Source organism: Sesamum indicum, linkage group LG11, assembly GCF_000512975.1.
Source record: "Sesamum indicum cultivar Zhongzhi No. 13 linkage group LG11, S_indicum_v1.0, whole genome shotgun sequence".
Lineage (NCBI taxonomy): Eukaryota > Viridiplantae > Streptophyta > Magnoliopsida > Lamiales > Pedaliaceae > Sesamum > Sesamum indicum.
In genome coordinates, this window is record NC_026155.1 from 9,624,069 (window position 1) to 9,635,273 (window position 11,205).

General features: G+C 33.4%; 2 protein-coding genes across 3 annotated transcripts in view; one reads left to right on the forward strand and one right to left on the reverse strand.

Moving 5' to 3' along the window:
* On the forward strand, positions 4,041-7,324 carry LOC105173724 (eukaryotic translation initiation factor 3 subunit K). The gene is made up of 8 exons (XM_011095589.2): positions 4,041-4,289; positions 4,448-4,504; positions 4,626-4,676; positions 4,774-4,836; positions 5,255-5,305; positions 5,431-5,497; positions 6,565-6,647; positions 6,789-7,324. Exons 1-8 carry the CDS (start codon positions 4,152-4,154, stop codon positions 6,990-6,992), a joined length of 714 nt encoding a protein of 237 aa, XP_011093891.1. The 5' UTR covers positions 4,041-4,151; the 3' UTR covers positions 6,993-7,324.
* Positions 8,230-11,205, reverse strand: part of LOC105173725 (phosphoinositide phosphatase SAC3-like) — a 12,979-nt gene continuing 10,003 nt past the window's right edge. The window contains exons 14-16 of one of the 2 annotated variants that reach the window (XM_011095591.2): positions 10,790-10,945; positions 9,480-9,588; positions 8,230-8,876 (exon numbers count right to left, since the gene is read on the reverse strand). In XM_011095591.2, coding sequence (XP_011093893.1) covers positions 8,757-8,876; positions 9,480-9,588; positions 10,790-10,945 — 385 coding nt within the window. In that variant the 3' untranslated portion in view covers positions 8,230-8,756. The remainder of the gene's footprint in view (positions 8,877-9,479; positions 9,589-10,789; positions 10,946-11,205) is intronic. The other variant, XM_020697970.1, reaches the window with a different exon arrangement.

The window sequence follows — 11,205 nt, forward strand, 5'->3', positions numbered from 1 at the left end:
GAAAAAAAAAAGAAAAAAGTACCAAGTCGTTAGTAGTATCATTAGTGCTACTCGTGACATGCCAATTTTTTCTTAAGAAAAAAATAATAGCACTAGCAATTTTTATTAAATTTGCAATTCTACTGCTTTTACGGTAAATTTGTAATTTTTTTAAATAATATTTCACTAAATAACTCGCTAATTGCTAGCATGGGACCCACACACAATAGCAATGACATGGTGTCGGACATGCATTTTCAATACAAAAATGTTTGTTTTAAGAAGATATTGTTTGTTTTGATTAGGATTGTTGCAATGAATCGCATGATTGATTTAATGAAAAAAAATATTTTTAAAAAAAGAAAAAAGAAAAAAGAATTACAAGGATATTGAGGGTAATGAATAACTCATTGGTTTCTTTATCATTTGGTTGATGGGGATGTGATGGTACAACCAGCATCATCATCAACCATAATTAAAGGGTATTTTAGGAAAGCAATTTGAACCAATTCTTTGAGACAACGTCAAATGATTATGATGTGTTTTTATGGTTGCTAATACGAATTATCTTAAGCAAATAACATACCATTTTAAGAGAAGAAAATAATTGCTAAATAATATATACATATAAATATATACAATAAGTATTTTTTTTTTAGAAAAACAATAGTAGCACCCACAGACCCATCAGGACTGGCTTATTGTTTGCAAAAAATTCAGATTTAATCACATAGGAATCAATATACTAATCAGATCAGTCCTACCAATTATCTTAGCAAGATTCAAAATCATACTGTAGATTTGGCAACATTTGATTTGGATGACTAAACCACAATAATGATTGATAGGCAACAAATGTTTAGATAATATACAGATATGCAGCACAAAAGTAGCTAATGTGCATCTAGGGCTTAGGTCCTGCATATGTTATATCCAGTGGACAATACATCATTTAAATAAATGACAGACACATATTCAATTTTTTTAAAATTATATATTATACACATACATAGTCAATGCACAAAAAACACCAAATGCAGGACATATTTGAGGTTGAGGCAATGCAAATTGTGTGAAGGAAAGCATGCAATGTCATTATTTTAAGCATAATGACTCTACCATTTTTAGACAGAAATCAAATTTTCAATTACATCCACCAATTAGTGTGAATATGAAGAAACAACAGACAGTTTGATGGTTTATGTTTCAAGTCATCCTCCAAGAATTTGCTAAAAGGGTTGAGATCAGAAATGTGAGTGAATCTCAAAATTGCAACTGCTGAGTCCTACAAATTTTGATCTTGTCTCCTTGATGTTCCCTTTGCGTGAATCGCAATGTTTTAAGGTTAAGAGGTTGGTACATCATTAGTACATCATTCATTACTATTAAATTTAAATACCAGGATGTACAATTTTCGATTAATCAAATATATTGATATTCTCAAATAAACAAATGTATTTAAAGTACACCAAAAAAAATTGACTACATGTAGATGTGCAAAATTCAAACTCACAACCTCTTAATTGTAAAGCTTCCACCTCACTATTCAAACAAAGCTTCATTGGTCCTTCATTGTATATTCATCATGAGTTAACTGAATTCATTAGACTTTATTTCTTTTATTGATGTATGAAAAATCTAATTTAAATTAGGTTTGGATTCAATCTAAGTCAATTATATTATAAATTTATGTAATTAATGTACAGTAAAATAATAATAATTAATGATATAATAAGTCTATTAAATTTGATTGGCCAACTCTAATATGCCGTTTTGTGAAGCTTGACATAGATTTCAATTTTGGAGGCTTTCAACAGTGATTTTGTTCCTACTCCTCGGAAATCGTTGTCGGAGTTTCTGACTTTTCTAAACCACGACTTTGAGTCAAAGAAGAGAAAATGGCCACATGGACTTTGGGTATGTGCTGGGCAGGAAATAAAATGGGAAGACGAGAACCAACACCAATTTATTTATTTATTTATTTTAATGTGTTTCTTTTAGTTTTTCTAATGTTTTTTATTTAACATATATATTTAACAAAATAATATTTTTTAAAGTTAAAATTATTATATACAAATTTGAGTATGTCACACATTTTAAGTATGTTAAAATGATGGGTAAATCATAATTATTTTTTTATCAAATTTGGCATAATTATGAATATTTTTTCGTTATTTGAAAAATTATCAATACCCTCTAATTTTAGCTTGCATCTAACAATTAACCAAATTCGATAATTTTCGTTAAATTTTCATCTAGTTTTTATAGTGAACTGATCAAAATATTCTTATAGAGGCACAAAGCCCATGTCAGGAATATCAGCAAGTCCATTAACAATTGGCAGCCCAAGTAGCTTGGCCCAATGCTCCACAATATGGTTATGAATTTGCCCTTTTTGTCTTTGTTTTCTTTCTTTTATTTTCCTCACAAGCTTCAAGCCCATTACTTAGAGGGTCTTTACAATAGTTTAAACAAGTCAAAAAATAGTATTTTTAACGTACAAATTTTATGTTTAAACTAATTTAAGCTAAAACTATAAAAATAAATAATTTCCTGAGCTGCCAAAAAGAGCACTTGTAACTGCTTTGGCTATTTTTTAGGTACATTCAATTCGTTTTGTAATACTTGATCTTTATCATAATAATTTTAATTGAATTTTAATTCTTTAATTTTTTCATCAAATTTGCACATTTAAAGTTGGTGTTTAGAATTTTTAAATATGATTCCTATATTAGAAAAAAGAAACGTATAGATTAAGTTGTTATGGTTAATTAATAAAAGTATGTAGATTTTTCAATTTTACGAGTTTACTTATTGCGTATCAATAAATAATTATATTATTTGATGGAGCATTATTTAATTCAATATTAAACCTTTTTATTAGTATCCAATATTTTAATAATGTAAACGATAAATATTTACAAATAAATATATACTAACTGAAATAAATTTTATTATTTTTTGACAAAAATAATTATCTTGACAAATGGCAAGTGTAAATTTTAGCAGAATTAATATCTTTATAACACAGGTAAACAAATGGTATTTAATCAATTAGATTTATTTTAGAAGTATTTTTCCGCTTCAAAAACTACACAATTTAGCTTTTATTTACTATACATTTTTTTTTATAAATATAACAAATTTTTAATACTGCTACAACTTTTAATTTTTTTATTTTTGTCTTTTACAAAAAAAAACTTATTTGAAAACAAATATTTTTGCAAATACTCTTTCATGCTACCTCTTATCAAGTTCGGTACAATTACATATAGATTATTTGTAAATTAAAAAATAGCATCTAATACACTTAAAATTTATTTCTGTCTAAATAGACCATTAGTTAGTAAAAAATTCATCAACTCTATTGATATTAGCCAAAAAAAAAAAAAAGAAGAACAAGAAGAAAAAGTATATATTTATCCCCAATTGACTTATTATTAACCTATTGTTGGTTAATAAATATTTTCTGATCAAACCATTTTTAGATACTAATGCATATAAGAATGTATATCTTACATTCTTATAAAGGTGAGGCTAATGCGTATAAGGATGTAAGATTTACATCCTTATAAATGTATTTTGGTCAGAAAAAAATATTTGATTTGCAATAAGTGGGTAATAAACATAACGGAGTTAAATATAGATTTTCATTCAATATTTTTATTAATATTAACAAATTCGATAAATTTTGACTAACAAAAGAATTTATTAGTTAGAAAAAAATAAATATTAATAACGTTAGATATAAATTTTCAAATTATAAAAGATTTACGTTACGTATAGTTACCCCCAAACTTATAAAAAAATGGTGTAATTATCTCTATATTTGATGCAGAGTATTAAGGAATGAAAGTGATATTTACACATTTTTCCTTTAATCCTCCACACTTATATCTATCTTTCAATTCAAGCAAACAAACCATATAATAATTATTAAATAATCTTATTTCATATTTAATCATTTATTTGTTTCTTATCAAAAGTAATAGGCCCATAAAGTATATAATAAAATATGAGGGGTTCATAAGTCATAACATAATATAAATTGGGTATATTGGTAATTTGGTGTGTAGTCTGTTGAAAGCCCTAACCCGTCGAGCTTTCTTCCATATCCATCCCATCCTTTGTCCATCAGAGCAGTGTTCTTGAATTCTCAAATTGCAGGAGAAATGGGAAGAGAGATGAGCAATTCGACAACGAATCAGACGCAGCAGTCGGCCATGTCGCACACGGTGGAACAGCTTGTCGCCGTCAATCCCTACAACCCCGACATCCTCCCCGATCTTGAAAACTACGTCAACGAACAAGTAGCAGCCCTTTATTCGCATGTTTTGTAATTATTTTTGTTTTTTAGGCTTACGAGATTCGTTTATGGATTCGAGTTCGTTTGCTAATGAGAGATTGTCTATGTTTGCTGATGAATGACTATTCTTTCGTTTGTGTTGCTTTGTGAATGTAATTGTAGGTCTCGTCGCAAACGTATAGTTTGAATGCAAATCTTTGCCTTCTGCGTCTCTACCAGGTGTTTCTCTTTTCTTTTTTTCACTAGCTTAATTTTTTGTTCGGCAGCATCTCTTTTTTGCTCAATTTGTGATATTTTAGTTAATAATCAATTTGTTCTTTTGAAAAAACCAAAATTACAGTTTGAACCAGAGAGAATGAGTACTCAGATTGTAGCTCGCATTTTGATCAAGGTAAGTGGAGTCACACATTAACAGAAAAGTCTTTGTTCTGAGTTTTTGCGTTAATTCAGTTTGTCTGTTGATTTATAAATTCTATTACTTTCTGCAGGCTCTGATGGCAATGCCAGCCCCTGACTTCAGCCTGTGCCTCTTCCTAATTCCTGAAAGAGTGGTATTTTTACTATACATTTATTTGCTTAACTGTTAATCACAGTTGCGTGCAACTCTTGCCTCGTTTTGTGGGCTCAAAGCTATTACCATGTATGTTTTTTGTATGCTATAGTTCAGCTTTTAGTTGATTCAGATAATTGACAACTTTTTCTCCTTTTGATTATGTTCTCTGTGTAAAACAGGACTCTGTTTTTGTGTTGGCTGTTAAGAAGATATGCATGTGCTTGTATATTTTTGTTTCATTCACCTATTTTTCGTTTCTGACAGTTACTGTAGACATGAGGGGCTTCCTCTATTTCTGCTCACAATTTTCATGAGCTCTTCATATCATTATTGTTTGTTTGGGTAAACTGCTGAGAATTAGTAGACTTGTTGATTAGTCTAATTGACTATTGCATCTCTCTCATTGCAACCATCAGCAAATGGAGGAACAATTCAAGACTCTCATTGTTCTCTCGCACTACCTGGAGGTATTTTTAGGCTTTGATCATCTTCTCTCTCATTGATGCTATGAACCAGTCTCTTCAGTTCAGTGCCTTAATTGGCATACAGTTGCATATAATACATCTCAGAGTGTGTGTATCTTCATGTACAGACTGCCAGATTCCGTCAGTTTTGGGATGAAGCTGCCAAAAGCCGTCACATATTAGAGGTCGTACCAGGTACAAAGTTGGCCACTGTTGCCTTTTCCTTTTCACTGCTAAACAGCGATTATGGATTTATGTTATTCATATGCGTTCTCTCATGTATGTGTGTGTGTGCACTATGACTCCTGGGGGAGAAAGAGTATAGTTTAATTAGTATTAAACATTTTGTAATTTTAACATGTATGCTCATGTGAGGAGCCTAGATGGTTTAGGATGTTGGAAGGAAGACTAGTTCCATAGACTGTTATGGTACCCACTAACCAATTATCATCTTGATCACACCATATTTGCGTGTAACCTGCCCTTGAGAGAATCAACCCACTGGAGGCTGTCCAGTCTGGTAATGGGAATTGGTATTTGCCAAGTTAGTAAGTGTGGAAAACATACATGTACAGTACTTGGTGGTGTATTTAAAAATACACCCATTTTCCCTATGCGTTTGGACTTGATGAACTTGTACTTTTTGAGTGAATTGTATGCTACATATAATTTACATTTTCTATTATCAATGAAGTATTTGTCCATGTATATGTTAAATAGTTGATGGTAGGTTATAATTTAATATGATTTAAACATGAAAAAGAACACTGTATTTATGAAGTAATGTGTCCATGCACACCTTAGAGTACTACTTGTATTCATTGCATGTACGTAGAATTTGTTTTCCCAATTGTTCATGATGCAAGTTTTGGCTGCATCTGCCGTGATAAATTTTGACAAGGATTTGCAGTGTATGCCTGAGTATGAATTACGATGTCTAGGCAGATAATCATAAGTTAGGACGAAATCCTTTTTCCATGCGCACCACATTACAGTATTGTCTTCGTTCAACTTCTTTCGTAGCTTGGAAGGCCATTTTTCATTTTGAATTCAATTACATCCATGGGCCATCTGAGAAGTTCTCTTACAACTTAATTTGTAATGCTCTACTTTATCTTCTGTTCCCTTATGAAAGAGTATAACTTTGCTCCCTTTGTTGTATCTATATGCTAGACAGCCTCTACAGTCTCATTTTTAGCTTCTCCCTCCAGTCTGTATGCTCAATGAACTTGACTTGTAGCTAAGATGATTATCTTAATCAGGTTTTGAGCAAGCAATTCAAGCATATGCAATTCACGTTCTTTCGCTAACTTACCAAAAAGTTCCACGGTCCATTCTCGCTGAGGTATGGTTCTCTGACTGGAGTGTCTTTAGGCCAATTTAAAAACTCTTTGCCAGTGTAGGTGCCCAGACGAAATGTTTATTTCCCATTCTAAGAAATTTGATTTTGACTTATTAGCATTCTAAGTGATGGATTATATTACAGTCCATCAACATTGAAGGTCTATCTCTAGACAAGGTTATTGAGCACCATGTTGCTAACTCTGGTTGGGCTATAGAGAAGAATCAGAACAATGGCCAACTCATCATCCTGCCCTGCAATGAATTTAACCATCCTGAACTTAAGAAAAGTACTGCAGATGGTATCCCATTGGAGCATATTACCCGAATTCTCCCAATTCTTGGCTGACTTGTTTTATGGAGATTCAAACTCCAGCTGCAGAGATTCAGCAAATCATGGAATTGAATTACATTTTTATCTCATGATGGAGTGCATGTTCAGATTCTCATTGTCAAGAGTGTAAACTTCATGCTAGAAATTTTGATCTGGAAATGCAGTGTTTTGTCAGGCTGCAGCCTTTCAGAGCTGTTTTGGTTGTAGCAACATTTATGAAGTCCTCTGAATTGGATGCAAAAGCCTTTTATTCTCACTTGTGTTTGTACTAGTGGATGCACAATTAGAATTGCCAAAGAGAAATTGCAGGATTTACAAATTATTATATGCTGATTTATGTATTGGTATTTTGGCATGTACTTCATTGAGACGCAATAAACAACGGGGCAAGTCAAAAGTATTCCTGCTTTTGTGTCATTTTCTGTGTGTGGGAGGTTTACCCTTGCTATGGAACACGCTGCACATGTGATCCGGTCATACACTTCTGCCTTGGCCCCTGAGCCTGAGCTCACCTCACACCTTCCCCTTATCATTTCTGCCTGTTCTTTCAGAAATTTGGTCTAGGGTTGAATTGTGACATACTCGAGTTGGGGCTGCTAAACTGTCTTGTAACAGCTCAATTTCCTTTGTACTTACAATTAGCATGAACCATCTTATTTGAACCCATAAAAGGTAATTTAAATACCTCACCTTTTTGAGTGAACCATCCGTGAAAACAATCCTAATACCTACCAAGTTGCAGTTTACCCTCTCTTTGTAGAGCATATACCTCAAACAAATCCTGATAGCTACCCTTTGGCGATTCTCTTCCTCCAGAGAATCATCAGGTTCAAACATACCCCCGATTCATGAAACAAACTGAAATACTTGACAATATAATGGCTGCAAAGCCGTCGGCAGCCCTTGTATGCATGCACATATCCCCTGATCTCTTCCACTAGCATGAAAATATTCGTGTACCAAATAATTTAAGAACTCTTGCAATAATCAACAAATGCAGTCCAGCGCTGATGAAACAAGAAATTAAATTATAACCATATGAGAAATAGTGCCCAAGAGGCTGTGCTCGAAAGGTAGCCACATATCAAAATCCAGAAAGCAGTAAGGAAGAAGATAGGCGAAGGAACTGGGTAATTGATCCTGAGCCAGCCATTTTAGTAAAACTCGAAAAGGGAATTCAGCTAATTTTGGTAAGCTCGCTTACAGTGAAGTAGATTTGAATAGAAACCTAATCCTAAAGTAGGTCAACTCATTGTGACAGAAATGACAGTGTCACGTTCATAAACTTATTGGCAATCTGAATTGTTTCAGGAAGTTAAAACCACAAATAAATGTAAAAGAATCAATGGCCTAGGGCTACAAACGTGGAGCTCCTGGACTTGTTTATATATACACATATAGGACCCACTGGCATCCATTTACTAGTAGACAGACGAAAAAGGACTAAATATCAACACAGGAAAAAGAAAAAACAAACAAAAGAAATGAGGGGGGAAAAGGAAAAAGAGCTCGAGAAAGAATCTTAAAACTGTAGTCTATTTACTCTTTAAAACTACGTTATCAGGGTCCGACCAAGGTTTCCACGATCGAACTGTTGCAAACCACATAGCAGAATAGGAGGGCGATGCTCCACATGACTTTTGGACCAGAATGCTGGTACATTTTTCTTTCTCCTCATTGACAACATCTCCCTTGAACTAACATCCCTCCTCTATGGATGGGCACCACAAGAGGATCTTGAGCCTACAGCTAAAAGTGCTTGGGACAAATCTAACCACCTCAATGGCAGAGTGTTTCTCCATAGGTTACCCAGCGCACAAAACTATCTGAGAAATCTTCAAGAACTTCATAATTACGGATTTCGCCATAGCATGTGTTGGTTCCAGTGTTTTCCATTTCCTGTAAATACAGAACAAGTCCAAGAATGCATCAAATATTATTACCAAAACAAGACATTTATATTATGTTCCATGCCACCTAACAATCTACAAATGTTTTGGAACTCTATGCAGGTTTACAAGCAAATGGACGAAGCAAACTTATCTGGTGAAGAAAAAACAGGAGTAACTAAAAAAATTTCTACTCTAGTGACCCAATTATGTGGCAACCACCACTCAAAAACTGGACTCGCAAAATCCAAAAATACGACTCAGTGCGCAAGGAATTTAAGGACAGTATTTCAAAATTAGTAGTGTGACAGACATCAAAAAGATTTGCAGCAAAGGCAAACCTTAAGGGCATCACAATAGACACATGTCTACATGTGGGGAAAATTCTTTTGTTGGTTTTCACTAATCCACCAGTTTGTACAAACAAATTTATAGTAATCTGGTAGAAGTGAATTAACTAGACGAAAGATTTTAAAAGTTGCACCTCACTGCTGCTAGGTGTGACTTCTTAATAAATAAACATTGTCCATTGGTATGGTTTTACACATTACTGACAGTATGCACTTTAATTTGTATTTTTGGAAACAAAATAGATTTGGAAATATATACTAACCCTCATGCTAGACCCACATTCACTGGTGGATGGAGTTGTTTCCCCAACCAGTTCATTGACGACATTTTCTGATGACAGCATAGCAGTTGGAGAGACTGTCAGCAGTGTCCTGGGCATGAAAAGGAGTAGGAATATTTAGCTCCTCACACAAACAAAACTCTTTCAAGTAATCATCCTTAACCCCATTTTCCACCTCCACCAAGGGTAAACTTTATTTTATCCTTTCTCCAACAGTATAACTCCAGGATAAAAGACAATGAATATGAATATCACAGGAATGGCTAAAAATCCCAGAGAACTACTTCACTAGAATTTATTGCAAAAGATACATATGAAACTTCTGGCAAGCTGTTCTATACAATTATAGAACAGTATATAGCTAGAGAAAACTCTGCACCTTCACTGAATTGCCACTATAACATTTACATTACGTTACAAGTCCATATCCCAAAGTATTGAAGCAGAGAACTAAAATATTCAACAGGAAAATGGTATCAATTTCTGATTTGAGCAAAGAGCAACGAGCTCAAAACTTAAGTGATAGCATTATCCATAATTTAAGAATCAAGAACAGTATGAGGCCTCCACCTAGGATATTGAATATGGTACAAATTGATTCATAGATAAACGACTAACAAGTTTTAGCTCCAAACATTAGAAATAAATTCTAAAATAGTTACCAAAGTATGACTGTAGTGTAGTCAAAATGATATCCAAGAGTCTACATATACAAAATATTTTCTTCATCCAGGCTTGCTATGTGCAACAAATTGTACGAGGGAATGTGTTGGCAAATTCCACAAGAATCTTATCGTACATGGAAATTATAGGAAACGGTTATAACTTATAAGACTCATGCTCACATCCAAGTAAAAAAACCCAAAAGTAGTCTGAGCAATGAAAAGGCCACGACCAGGAAACTGTTCCATCACGATACCTATGAAAATGGTACTGTTGAATACTTACCATATTCACTAAAGACCTTTTAATCGATTTGTACTTAACTTGTTGAATCAGCAAGCCAAGAAACAAGACAAATGCAAGCCTAAAAAGTGCAATAACAACCTTATGTTTTTCACTGAGCTCAATAGAAGAGAATACAACCAGAATGTCCATTTATCTTGATATAAAAATAAAATGTTGCTTGATGCACCCAGGTGTCAACAGCTCTGGAGGTTGAAAACTAAACACCATTTGCGATATAAAGAATGTCCTGGTGTTTATTTCTTATGCATAAGGGAGTTCAGCCGTTCCACCATAGAAAAATAATATTAGTAAAGAATTCAAGTAACATGCAGTAGAAGAACTACCTTTCCAACAACTCCTCCTCGCAAGAATTTCCAGAGGAAGAAAGCCAATCTAAGTCAACAAAGTTTGAACAGTCAATTACATCCCCATTTTCATGCTCAAGGTCTCTTTGTTGTATTTCAGCAAATAGCTCCCTAGCAGGCATTGAAGAAGTATATCTGCAGATAGCAAATGGTGAGATAGATAAGACAGAGGAATAATTTTCTATCAACAAAGGAAAACCAGTTGATGAATAAAATCCTTCAAATGGCATTGTAGAATTCTCCTGATATGACGGACCAACAAATTTTGATATATAGACATTGAACCAAATGCAAAACCACATTACAATGATATCAACAATAGACCTTATCACCAGAGCGGGAACTAGCAAACACACCCATGTTCGACAATAACCAATATCCACTACAAGAAAAAT

Excerpts from the sequence above, each read along its gene's own strand:
- LOC105173724 (XM_011095589.2), top strand. The coding sequence starts at position 4,152 with ATGGGAAGAGAGATGAGCAATTCGACAACGAATCAGACGCAGCAGTCG. Across the intron at positions 4,677-4,773 it reads TAGCTCGCATTTTGATCAAG|GCTCTGATGGCAATGCCAGC; the intron begins GTAAGTGGAGTC and ends TACTTTCTGCAG. Across the intron at positions 5,306-5,430 it reads TTCTCTCGCACTACCTGGAG|ACTGCCAGATTCCGTCAGTT; the intron begins GTATTTTTAGGC and ends CTTCATGTACAG.